This window comes from Coregonus clupeaformis, chromosome 19 (genome assembly GCF_020615455.1).
Source record: "Coregonus clupeaformis isolate EN_2021a chromosome 19, ASM2061545v1, whole genome shotgun sequence".
NCBI lineage: Eukaryota > Metazoa > Chordata > Actinopteri > Salmoniformes > Salmonidae > Coregonus > Coregonus clupeaformis.
In genome coordinates this window covers 31,949,758-31,963,498 of record NC_059210.1, presented here as the reverse complement: position 1 = coordinate 31,963,498, position 13,741 = coordinate 31,949,758, and the positions used below count along the sequence as shown (strand labels likewise).

Sequence of the window (13,741 nt, the reverse complement as noted above, 5' to 3'; positions counted from 1 at the left end):
AAACCTGGTGGCCAACTACAAGAAACGTCTGACCTCTGTGATTGCCAACAAGGGTTTTGCCACCAAGTACTAAGTCATGTTTTGCAGAGGGGTCAAATACTTATTTCCCTCATTAAAATGCAAATCAATTCATAACATTTTTGACATGCGTTTTTCTGGATTTTGTTGTTGTTATTCTGTCTCTCACTATTCAAATAAACCTACCATTAAAATTATAGACTGATAATTTCTTTGTCAGTGGGCAAACGTACAAAATCAGCAAGGGATCAAATACTTTTTTCCCTCACTGTATGTGTCAGTGTTGTAATTACAACGCTCCCAATCCAATAAACAATTCAATAAATAAATGCAGAACTGAGTATCAGTACACTGTGAGGCATTATCTACAAAGAGGATTTGATGGATGGACAAGCCTTAAAAATCGTTTCATATTCCACCATATGTTTTCTTTTGACAAAGAATGTCCACAGTTAGTCGTCAAATACTTATTGATCCTATGAATAATGGACTCGACGTTATATAATATCACTGTACAACACAAGAGTATTACATTTCCTATGGAGAGTATTACCATGACACAGTGTCTGAGAGGTTTTTAAAGGTGACTTAACCGTGAAAGGTGAGTAGCCCGTACCTTCTCTCGGGATAATGGTTCCTGTGGTCGACCAGACCTTTGGACCGCACAATGTCAGACAGCTTGGAGGACAGGTGACGGTTGTCTCTCTCGATTGTGACCAGCCTCTCATCTTGTAACTGATTGATAAAAATAGACGTTGTAATGGCAGACATATCTCATTCGAAATATGTCAGATATTGACATTTAACCATATGTCACTTCAGGTGCCAGGTTATATTTCACTATATTATGACATTCTAACCTTGTTGGTAATGACTGTGCTATCAATAGACATTTATGACTGATATATGCATACATTATAATGGTTCAGATATTGAATGCCTACATTAGACACATACACATTGTAGTTGTAATGTAGCGGTTTTACAATTACAGTAGCGGTTTTACAATTACAGTAGCGGTTTTACAATTACAGTAGCGTTTTTACAATTATTTTATACCCTTGTCTATGGCCATTTGTATGGCTATGATAGATGAAAATATATGTTTGTCTGTATACATGCTTTCACTTTATCTACTGTACTTCTTTCATATACAATCTGCAATTAAACTAAACGTTCTACTGCAATACTTTTTAACCTATAGTAACAATAATGGTGTGATAACACACTGAGTATACAAAACATGCTCTTTCCATGACATAGACTGACTAGGTGAGTCCAGGTGAAAGATATGAACACTTATTATGTCACTTGTTATATCCACTTCAATCAGTGTAGATGAAGGGGAGGAGACAGGTTAAAGAAGATTTTTTAAGTCTTGAGACAATTGAGGCATGGATTGTTTATGTGTGCCATTCAGAGGGTGAATGGGCAAGATGAAATATTTAAGTGCCTTTGAACGGGGTATGGTAGTAGGTTCCAGGCGCATCGGTTTGTGTCAAGAACTACAACGCTGCTGGGTTTTTCCCTTCTGTATCAAGAATGGTCCACCACCTAAAGGACATCCAGCCAACTTGACACAACTGTGGGAAGCATTGGAGTCAACATAGGCCAGCATCCCTGTGGAATGCTTTCGACACCTTATAGAGTCCATGCCCCAATGAATCGAGGCTGTTCTGAGGGCAAAAGGCAGGGTTTGCAACCCAATATTATGAAGGTTTTCCTAATGTTTGGTATACTCAGTGTATGTGTATTGCGCTTTTCCATATACTTTATAAACAAATATATTACAATGATTTTTCAACCACCACTGTAAGGCAACATCATCAGCCCATTGTAACCAGTGTGTGTGTGTGTGTGTGTGTGTGTGTGTGTGTGTGTGTGTGTGTGTGTGTGTGTGTTGTCCACTGACCTGGAGTTTCTTGAGTTTCAGCTGAACATGTGCAGGTGTTCTAATGCCCTTAGTGTCCACAATGGGCCTGGCCGTGCTCACCTGGAGGTGATGGTAGGTTAATGTTAGGTTGTTATGGAAGTTAATGATGTAATCCATTGTTGATTTACGTCATTAATTTGGTGTGTGTAAGTAATGCCTAGGCTGATAATTAACACCTTAATAAATATGCACATGCACGCACATGTATTCACTTGTGTACTCGTCTACAAACACTCAAACAAACGGACACACACTTATCTCATACCTTATTCCTATGCTCCTCATAGCTGGTCTGGTCCCACTTCTTCTGCAGGTACTTGTTCGTTGCAGGTTTCAGTGGTTGGTATGCCTTATGCATGTTTCAATTGTGTAGCTCTGGGCTTTCTGGCACTACAGGGCACCTGCCCATAACCCCCCCCACACACACACACAAACACACACACACCCCACTCTCCAAGCAGGAGGTCCGACTAAGGCTCGCTCGGCCTAAGGCAGTTACCATGGCGCCATGACTCACCTGTATCTCCCTCACTAATGCTACTGTTTCTAATGTGGGCAGATTGGATGTCAATTAATTATTAGTGGACTGACTTACTCCCCACTGACTTCAATAAAGAGCTGCTCCAATCCAAACACAGGTCCTGAAGGCAATGGCTGCCACTAACATCAATGTCTGTTTAAGAAAAAAATGTATAAAAATGTATGCACTCACTACTACAAGTAAATCTGGATAAGAGCGTCTGCTAAATGATTAAAATGTTAAAGGTTTTACAAACTGGAGGCTAATTAATCAAAAGTCTCAGTTAGAGAGCTTAACACTTGACACATCCACATGACTATGGATGCTATATTTTGTTTAAAAAATAGATTTATGTACCTCAAAATGCATAAGTTGTTTCCACAAAATGGTGACAGCAATTTCCAATCTAGATTGCTTGAGCACATTTTCCCAAATCATTATTCTCCTTTTCAAAATCGCTACTGTAAGAATATAGATTATGTTGCAGTTTGGGGTTGTTGAATGAACCAGATCTTAAACCATTAATTTATTTTTATAGCTATGAATCGCTGTGCTACCATTTGTACACATATTGCATTCATATGAAAGCTGTACAGTTATACTGTATGATGAGACCAGTATAGAAGTCCCATCAACCAATACAGCCTCATCATATGCAGAGGGTCCTGACATGTTATTTTCAGTGTTATAGGTTGTTTATGTACAGTTTTAGGAATAGGTAAGTGTTGTAGGCCACAGCCAAACATTACATTTCCACTATATACATCCCACCCCTAGGTGGCAGCAGCCGGCGCCAGCAGGTGCTTGGAGACCATCAGCAAGGCTTGAGAAGAAGTGACTAATTATCATATGTACAGAAGCTGCTGCAGTGTTACAATTGTAAAAAGTTTGGACACGTGGCAAGTGTTTGTCGAAGGAATACATATTTAGCAGTTGAAGGGTCAGATGAAGCATGTTGTTGTAATTGTGATGGGAATCACGTTTTCCGAGTTCCTGGAGTGCCCTGTAAGTATGAATGAGGTCGCAGTTGCTAGGATCAGGGCTATCCAGCAGGTCTCCTATGTTGAGGCAGTGAAAATAACTGAAGGAGTGAGTAGAGATGAGATGGTAGTGGATGTCCCACAGTCTGCAGTGAATGCCATGCAGGAGAAGGATCCCGACACACTAACAGTGAAGACTTTATTTTATTTATAGAGCAAGTGATAAATTGCACTAGTCAAACAAACAAAAATCTAAGAAGTTAGACATCATTGTGAAGGCGGCAAATAGATTTCTGGATCTCCAGGACTTTACAGCCATAATGTTACAGGGAGTACTGAATGAAGAGGTTCCCCCCTCCCAAGTTTTGTGTTTTGAACTTCGGAGTAGAGCACCAGTCAAAGGAGTCATCTCAGAGAATTCCTGGTGTGGTTGGGGCCCGGCGTCTGACGCACTGGGTGAATGGAGAAAAATAAAGTCTGTCGGGCCTGTTTTTTTTTGATAAAGAGCAAATATCTACGCATATGAAGCTTGGTTATGTAAGATACGGCGTAAGAGCTTTCGTCCCCAAACCACTTCAGTGTAAGAATTGTAAAGGATTTGGCCATGTTTCAAGTGTGTGCGACGAACAGAGTATACTGAAGAACGATGTGTAGAAGGACGACGGTGTTGCAATTGTGGTGGGGATCATGATCCTGAGTTCCTGGAGTGCCCTGTAAGTGTGAAGGAAATTGAGGGGGCAAAAGTTAGAGCGGTCAATCAAATCTCCAACGCGGAAGCGATTAAAAGCATTGAGAAAACGAGTGATGCTAGTGAAGATATGGTAGTCGATACACCACAGCCTGTAGTAAATGTTTGCTGCCAGACAAAAGATACCCTGTGTGTTTAAAAAAGTGGATTTTGTTGCGTTCATTGCCACAGTTATGAACTGTACAGAGCAAGTCTCAAAGAAGGCGAAGAAACTGGACATTATTGTGGCTGTGGCAGAAAAGTTTTTGGGACTCAAGGATTTTACATCTGAAGACTTGCAAGGGGTACTAGCGCCGGAAGACCCACCCTCCCAGGTTCCCCTTGAGCCTGTGTAGGGATCAGATCTGTTTTATTTATTTATTTTTAACAGAAAAGTTGTTTGATTTAGTTTATTTTATAAATGTTTTGGTAGTTTTTGGGGAATCCTGTTTCCATCCCGCATAGTAGGTGGCAGGATGCACATTAAACTGTGTGATCGCCAATATACCACAGAAGAAGAAGAAGGTGTAAGTGATTGGCAGGTTATTGAACCAAGTAGTCTCTCTTTCCGGTGGGGTCTTCCTGCGTTTGTTTGAAACCGTTTTGTTATGGGAACATTCGAACCAAAACCCACAGCGGGGCAGGTGGCTTCATCGCATCATTCTCTGATTGTCGTCAAGTACAAAAAGCAAAAACCGTAATCCGGTAGCTCAGAAATTGAACCTGACGAGAGTGAGGATGAATTACCTGTGGTGGCATGTGCAGAGAAGACCGCCAAGTTCGAGCCTCGCCCTGATGATGACATAGATGATTCTGACCCTGTGGGAGAGAGATTTTTGGAGAGAATGGATCCTTGCCTTCTGGCTTTTTTTTATTTATTTTTATTTTTTTTATTTCACCTTTATTTAACCAGGTAAGCCAGTTGAGAACAGGTTCTCATTTACAACTGCGACCTGGCCAAGATAAAGCATAGTAGTGCAATAAAACAACAACACAGAGTTACATATGGGGTAAAAAACATAAAGTCAGAAATACAACAGAAAATATATATACAGTGTGTGCAAATGTAGCAAGTTATGGAGGTAAGGCAATAAATAGGCTATAGTGCAGAATAATTACAATAGTATTAACACTGGAATGCTAGATGTGCAAGAGATTATGTGCAAATAGAGATACTGGGGTGCAAATGAGCAAAATAACAATAACAATATAGGGATGAGGTAGTTGGGTGGGCTAATTTCAGATGGGCTGTGTACAGGTGTAGTGATCGGTAAGGTGCTCTGACAACTGATGCTTAAAGTTATTGAGGGAGATAAGAGTCTCCAGCTTCAGAGATTTTTGCAATTCGTTCCAGTCATTGGCAGCAGAGAACTGGAAGGAATGGCGGCCAAAGGAGGTATTGGCTTTGGGAATGACCAGTGAGATATACCTGCTGGAGCGCAGACTACGGGTGGGTGCTGCTATGGTGACCAATGAGCTAAGATAAGGCGGGGATTTGCCTAGCAGTGATTTATAGATGGCCTGGAGCCAGTGGGTTTGACGACGAACATGTAGTGAGGACCAGCCAACAAGAGCGTACAGGTCACAGTGGTGGGTAGTGTATGGGGCTTTGGAGACAAAACGGATGGCACTGTGATAGACTACATCCAATTTGCTGAGTAGAGTGTTGGAGGCTATTTTGTAAATGACATCGCCGAAGTCAAGGATCGGTAGGATAGTCAGTTTTACGAGGGCATGTTTGGCAGCATGAGTGAAGGAGGCTTTGTTGCGAAATAGGAAGCCGATTCTAGATTTAACTTTGGATTGGAGATTCTTTATGTGAGTCTGGAAGTTGAGTTTACAGTCTAACCAGACACCTAGGTATTTGTAGTTGTCCACATACTCTAGGTCAGACCCGTCGAGAGTGGTGATTCTAGTCGGGTGGGCGGGTGCCAGCAGCGTTCGATTGAAAAGCATGCATTTAGTTTTACTAGTGTTTAAGAGCAGTTGGAGGCTACTGAAGGATTGTTGTATGGCATTGAAGCTCGTTTGGAGGTTTGTTAACACAGTGTCCAATGAAGGGCCAGATGTATACAAAATGGTGTCGTCTGCGTAGAGGTGGATCTGAGAGTCACCAGCAGCAAGAGCGACATCATTGATATACACGGAGAAAAGTGTCGGCCCAAGAATTGAACCCTGTGGCACCCCCATAGAGACTGCCATAGGTCCAGACAACAGGCCCTCCGATTTGACACACTGAACTCTATCTGAGAAGTAGTTGGTGAACCAGGCGAGGCAGTCATTTGAGAAACCAAGGCTATTTAGTCTGCCAATAAGAATGCGGTGGTTGACAGAGTCGAAAGCCTTGGCCAGGTCGATGAAGACGGCTGCACAGTACTGTCTTTTATCGATCGCGGTTATAATATCGTTTAGGACCTTGAGCGTGGCTGAAGTGCACCCATGACCAGCTCGGAAACCGGATTGCATAGCGGAGAAGGTACGGTGGTATTCGAAATGGTCGATGATCTGTTTGTTAACTTGGCTTTCGAATACTTTCGAAAGGCAGGGCAGGATGGATATAGGTCTGTAGCAGTTTGGATCTAGAGTGTCACCCCCTTTGAAGAGGGGGATGACCGCGGCAGCTTTCCAATCTCTGGGGATCTCAGACGTTATGAAAGAGAGGTTGAACAGACTAGTAATAGGGGTAGCGACAATTTCGGCGGCTAGTTTTAGAAAGAAAGGGTCCAGATTGTCTAGCCCAGCTGATTTGTAGGGGTCCAGATTTTGCAGCGCTTTCAAAACATCAGCTGTCTGAATTTGTGTGAAGGAGAAGCGGGGGGGCATGGGCAAGTTGCAGCAGAGGGTGCAGAGTTGGTGGCCGGGTTAGTGGTAGCCAGATGGAAAGCATGGCCAGCTGTAGCAAAATGCTTGTTGAAATTCTCGATTATTGTAGATTTATCGGTGGTGATAGTGTTTCCTAGCCTCAGTGCAGTGGGCAGCTGGGAGGAAGTGCTCTTATTCTCCATGGACTTTACAGTGTCCCAAAACGTTTTGGAGTTAGTGCTACAGGATGCAAATTTCTGTTTGAAAAAGTTAGCCTTTGCTTTCCTGACTGCTTGTGTATATTGGTTCCTAACTTCCCTGAAAAGTTGCATATCGCGGGGGCTATTTGATGCTAATGCTGTACGCCACAGAATGTTTTTGTGCTGGTCAAGGGCAGTCAAGTCTGAGGAGAACCAGGGGCTATATCGGTTCTTAGTTCTGTATTTTTTGAATGGGGCATGTTTATTTAAGATTGAGAGGAAATTACTTTTAAGGAACAACCCGGCATCCTCTACTGACGGAATGAGATCTATATCCATCCAGGATACCTGGGCCAGGTCAATTAGGAAGGCCTCCTCGCTAAAGTGTTTTAGGGAGCGTTTGACAGTGATGAGGGGTGGTCGTTTGACCGCGGACCCGTTACGGACGCAGGCAATAAGGCAGTGATCGCTGAGATCCTGGTTGAAGACAGCTGAGGTGTATTTAGAGGGTATGTTAGTCAGGATGATATCTATGAGGGTACCCATGTTTACGGATTTAGGGTTGTACCTGGTAGGTTCGTTGATAATTTGCGTGAGGTTGAGGGCATCTAGCTTGGATTGTAGGATGGCTGGGGTATTAAGCATATCCCAATTTAGGTCACCAAGCAGTACAAACTCTGAGGATAAATGGGGGGCAATCAATTCACATATGGTGTCCAGGGCACAGCTGGGGGCTGAGGGGGGTCTGTAGCAAGCGGCAACAGTGAGAGACTTATTTCTGGAAAGGTGGATTTTTAGAAGTAGAAGCTCAAACTGTTTGGGCACAGACCTGGATAGTATGATAGAGCTCTGCAGGCTATCTCTACAGTAGATTGCAACTCCACCCCCTTTGGCAGTTCTATCTAGACGGAAAATGTTATAGTTGGGGATGGAAATTTCAGAATTTTTGGTGGCCTTCCTGAGCCAGGATTCAGACACTGCTAGAACATCAGGGTTGGCAGAGTGTGCTAACGCAGTGAATAACTCAAACTTAGGAAGTAGACTTCTGATATTTATGTGCAAGAAACCAAGACTTTTGCGATTACAGAAGTCATCAAATGATAGCGCCTGGGGAGTAGGAGTGATACTGAGGACTGCAGGGCCTGGGTTAGCCTCTACATCACCAGAGGAACAGAGGAGGACTAGAATAAGGATACGGCTAAAGGCTTTAAGAACTGGTCTTCTAGTGCGTTGGGTACATAGAATAAAGGTGGCAGATTTCCGGGTGTTATAGAAAAGATTCAGGGCATTATGTACAGACAAGGATATGGAAGGATATGAGTAAAGTGGAGGTAACCCTAAGCGTTGGGTAACAATGAAAGAGATAGCATCGCTAGAGTCATCAATTGAGTCGGTCTCCGCGTGTATAGGGGAGGTGCAAAGGAGCTATCTAATGCAGGTTTAGCTAGGCTGGGGGTCTACAGTGATATAGTACAATTAGAAATAACCGAAACAACAATAAACTAACCATGTTTGGGCTGAGGCTAAACATAAACAGGATGTAGTACCGTAAAAAGGAACAGTCCAGCAGATATCAGCTGTATAGCTGAGTTATCATAAGGTCCGGTGGTGAAGCACTAGTAAGAGGCCACGGCTAGCGGGCCAGGGCTAGCAGATGGATGGAATCTTCGTGGTTAACGTCGTAACCACATCAGACGATTTCGTCCCCGCAGACCAGTCGTGTAGGATCGGGCGGGCTCCGTGTCAACACTAGGTGGTCCCGTCCGGTTGACAGAGAGGTAGATAGCCGGGAGATGGGCGATGGGCCTAGCTCAGGATGATTTGATTAGCCAGACCACAGCGTCCGTTTTGTTGTAGCTGGCTGGTGGTAGCTAGCTGGTAGCGATGAAATCCGGAGTTAAAGGTCCAGTGATTCAGTGATTCCGGCGGAAAAACTGATATGTTCTGGGTCGATAACGCGCTGTGCAGACTGGCCGAATATCCGGTGATCAATGTCCAGTGATTAAAATTAATCCCGCAGAAAAAAATCCAATGTCCTGGGTGAAACACCGCTAGCTGTGGCTAATAGCAAATAGCAAGTAGCTAGTTAGCTGGCTAGCTAGTTTCAACTGGAGATTCTAGATTCTAGATAAAGGTAAGTCAAGGTAAGTCAATAATAGAATCCGTTCCACATTGAGTGAGGCGGGTTGCAGGAAAGTATATCTTGTAGAAGGATGAAAAGTCTGATAGGGAAATATGTACGAAAAATAGGGTATTTACAGGCTATTTACAGACAGACGATAAAAACACAACTGCACTACCATGCCATCTTGGATTCACATGGCTGGCTGATCCATATGTGGTGTCAGGTTGGGTGGAGAAGTGGTTGGGGACTGTTGAATCAGTGAAAGTAACTAAAAGTGGACATTTTGGTGTTTCTTCCGCCCAGAGGGAGCGGGTGATCCGCACCAAACTTCTTGGGACAAGACCTGTGACTTGCTTTGCTCTCCAGAGCGGGGCGCCGTTAAAAGAAGTGTGAAATGGGGTGGCATTAAGTGTTGAGGAGGATCAACTGAAATAGAATATTCCTGGTGTCTGTGACGCCCGCCGTTTGGTGTGACGCAGACCCGGTGGAGAGCATGGTGAAACAGATAAGACACTGTCTGTCCTGCTGCGTTTTGATGCAGAGTCTTTACCCGACAAAGTCAAGTTAGGATGTGTCAGTTATCCCGTGAGAGCTTGTCTCGTACCCGTTACGGTGTTTTAGGTGTCAAGCTTATGGTCATGTTGTAGCAATTTGAAGGAGGGAGATTCCTAGATGTAAGAAGTGTACAATAGGGCATGAGACAATGGAATGTGCAGTATAGGTGGAAAAATCTGTGTGTATTGAAGTCCCAATGCAGCCCTTTTTATATCAATATAATTTCTGGGTAATAATTAAGTATCTTACTGTAATAGATTTCCATTAAAATTGGCAAAATAATTTTGCTAAAAACTATTTATTAAGCAAGAATTTTGCTAGGATTGTCTGGTCTGAGTGGAGGGGAAAACCAGCTGTTTTTGGCAGAGGTTTGGAACTCTCTTTGTTATTGGTCTATTAACCAATTTGCTGCATGGTGATGTCAGCATGCAAAGTCGAACTCCCGCCCATGCAAACCAGCTGATTAGAAGGTCCTGAGTAGATTGCATTTTTTTACCCACACATTTACAGTGTTAGTTTCATCAGCTGTTGTACAATATGATACAAAACACAGGAAATACTGAATTTTGACTGCACTGGGCCTTTAACTGTAGGGGTACCCATGTTGCCCGAGATCAAACATGTCCAGTGAGAGAAAGGCAGGTTGAGGTTGCCAGGGTCAGAGTAGTACAGAACATGTCGTATGCTGATGCAGTGAAGAAAGTAGTAGAGAAAGATGGGTCCAGGATCCAAGAGGCTCCCTTTGAGTAGGCCGAGGCCAATTGCGTAATAGGAATAACATGTGCTTCAGTAAGGTGGCTATCAACTGTACCGCAGAAAGGAAACTTAAATCACAGAAAACAGATGTTGTGGTGGCAGCTGCAGAGAAGTACTTGGGTGTAAGAGATTTTACTGCAGAAGAGTTACAAGGTGTGTTACAGAGTGTTTACATTATACAAGCGGCACTCACCTTGCAACGCTAGCCTCATCCTATGTGGGTGCTAACAAGCAACCTAGGTACTGCTACATATCAACAGTCATGGTCTGCCAATCCAGAAGGGGTTGGAAGCTATGAAGCTATGTTGACCTTCGATTGGTCACTAGCGTTGCGATATCGCGGACGATTTTAATAAAGTTCAGTTTTACCCAACTTTAGTCCCGCACTGTTCAGCTCCCTCGCCCATGCTCGCATCGCTCAACGGTCCTCCTGCCCGATGTTTCACCACGCGTGAACGCAATGTAAATGCACACATGCCTCCAATGCTAATGATGTAATCATTTGACAATGACTTGACGGTGTGCATGAAGGTACCATTGAAAGTGTGTTCCCTCAGTCACATTTGAGATTAACTTAACTATGTATAACGGTAATGAATATTTCAGCTGAAGGTGATACTGATGGAGTGTTTTCTGTAATCGCTTCTGACAAATTATCATCAGCTAGCAACACCCTCACAGCGATGTGTGTGTTTACAGTAGATCCCAGTTGACAGGGAAGGAAAATCTCTCAGCAGGTAGCTGTCTGAGGAAGTCTCAGGACAAATAACTCTCCTACTTCAGACACCTCGCAGTTAAGTGTGTGTGTGTTTTCTCACAAAACAGTAGCAGTGAAGCGGTAAATGAGTTTTGGCTCATGCTTAGGTGGAAACTGGTTCATATATTTTTGTCAGAATTTGACAGATGTCGGCTATGTTTCGCTGTGTTTTTCCTTTTCTGATCTATTAACTGTGTATTCATCAAGGCTGTGAGGGAAAACATCTGTATAAAAGGCTGTTGACAAGGTGAAGGCAGGTTGAGCATCATGATGAGTAACGTGAACATTTTAACATCTCAAAACTAATTTAATCATTCACCGCATCTGTTTAAAATCAAAAAAAATTTTTTGAATCAAATTACATATAATCAAAGCTCATCAAAGTTTATTGGTTGTGTACACAGAGTTGCAGATGTTATTGCAGGTGCAGCGAAATCCTTATGTTCTAGCTCCAACAGTGCAGTAATGTCTAGAAATACAATAACAATACACACATATTCCAAAAAGTTAATAAATATCAGAGCAAGCAATGTCAAAGTCCGGAATATATATACAGTGGGGAGAACAAGTATTTGATACACTGCCAATTTTGCAGGTTTTCCTACTTACAAAGCATGTAGAGGTCTGTCATTTTTATCATAGGTACACTTCAACTGTGAGAGACGGAATCTAAAACAAAAATCCAGAAAATCACATTGTATGATTTTTAAGTAATTAATTTGCATTTTATTGCATGACATAAGTATTTGATACTTCAGAAAAGCAGAACTTAATATTTGGTACAGAAACCTTTGTTTGCAATTACAGAGATCATACGTTTCCTGTAGGTCTTGACCAGGTTTGCACACACTGCAGCAGGGATTTTGGCCCACTCCTCCATACAGACCTTCTCCAGATCCTTCAGGTTTCGGGGCTGTCGCTGGGCAATACGGACTTTCAGCTCCCTCCAAAGATTTTCTATTGGGTTCAGGTCTGGAGACTGGCTAGGCCACTCCAGGACCTTGAGATGCTTCTTACGGAGCCACTCCTTAGTTGCCCTGGCTGTGTGTTTCGGGTTGTTGTCATGCTGGAAGACCCAGCCACGACCCATCTTCAATGCTCTTACTGAGGTACATGGCCCCATCCATCCTCCCCTCAATACGGTGCAGTCGTCCTGTCCCCTTTGCAGAAAAGCATCCCCAAAGAATGATGTTTCCACCTCCATGCTTCACGTTGGGATTGTGTTCTTGGGGTTGTACTCATCCTTCTTCTTCCTCCAAACACGGCGAGTGGAGTTTAGACCAAAAAGCTATATTTTTGTCTCATCAGACCACATGACCTTCTCCCATTCCTCCTCTGGATCATCCAGATGGTCATTGGCAAACTTCAGATGGGCCTGGACATGCTCTGGCTTGAGCAGGGGGACCTTGCGTGCGCTGCAGGATTTTAATCCATGACGGCGTAGTGTGTTACTAATGGTTTTCTTTGAGACTGTGGTCCCAGCTCTCTTCAGGTCATTGACCAGGTCCTGCCGTGTAGTTCTGGGCTGATCCCTCACCTTCCTCATGATCATTGATGCCCCACGAGGTGAGATCTTGCATGGAGCCCCAGACCGAGGGTGATTGATTATTATTTTCTAATAATTGCGCCAACAGTTGTTGCCTTCCCACCAAGCTGCTTGCCTATTGTCCTGTAGCCCATCCCAGCCTTGAGCAGGTCTACAATGTTATCACAGTTAATACAGGTAATGAGTGGAGAACAGGAGGGCTTCTTAAAGAAAAACTAACAGGTCTGTGAGAGCCGGAATTCTTACTAGTTGGTAGGTGATCAAATACTTATGTCATGCAATAAAATGCAAATTAATTACTTAAAAATCATACAATGTGATTTAACCAGCATGGGTACCACAGCATGCTGCAGTGATACGCCATCCCATCTGGTTTGCGCTTACTGGGACTATCATTTGTTTTTCAACAGGACAATGACCCAACTCACCTCCAGGCTGTGTAAGGGCTATTTTACCAAGAAGGAGAGTGATGGAGTGCTGCATCAGATGACCTGGCCTCCGCAATCACCCGAGCTCAACCCAATTTAGATGGTTTGGGATGAGTTGGACCACATAGTGCAGGAAAAGCATCCAACAAGTGCTCAGCATGTGTGGGAACTCCTTCAAGACTGTTGGAAAAGCATTCCAGGTGAAGCTGGTTGAGAGAATGCCAAGAGTATGCAAAGCTGTCATCAAGGCAAAGGGTGGCTGCTTTGAAGAATCCAAAATCTTAAATATATTTAGATTTGTTTAACACTTTTTTGGTTACTACATGATTCCATAGGTGTTATTTCATAGTTTTGATGTCTTCACTATTATTCTACAATGTAGAAAATAGTAAAA

The 13,741-nt window shown here is 43.2% G+C and overlaps 1 protein-coding gene across 1 annotated transcript in view; it reads right to left on the bottom strand.

The window, feature by feature from the left end:
- The window catches only part of si:ch211-284k5.2 (sperm axonemal maintenance protein CFAP97D1), a 36,803-nt gene extending 34,494 nt beyond the window's left edge, over nucleotides 1–2,309 (bottom strand). The window contains exons 1-3 of the mRNA XM_045205205.1: nucleotides 2,217–2,309; nucleotides 1,931–2,011; nucleotides 635–753 (exon numbers count right to left, since the gene is read on the bottom strand). Coding sequence (XP_045061140.1) covers nucleotides 635–753; nucleotides 1,931–2,011; nucleotides 2,217–2,309 — 293 coding nt within the window. The remainder of the gene's footprint in view (nucleotides 1–634; nucleotides 754–1,930; nucleotides 2,012–2,216) is intronic.
- Nucleotides 2,310–13,741: the final 11,432 nt, after the last annotated feature.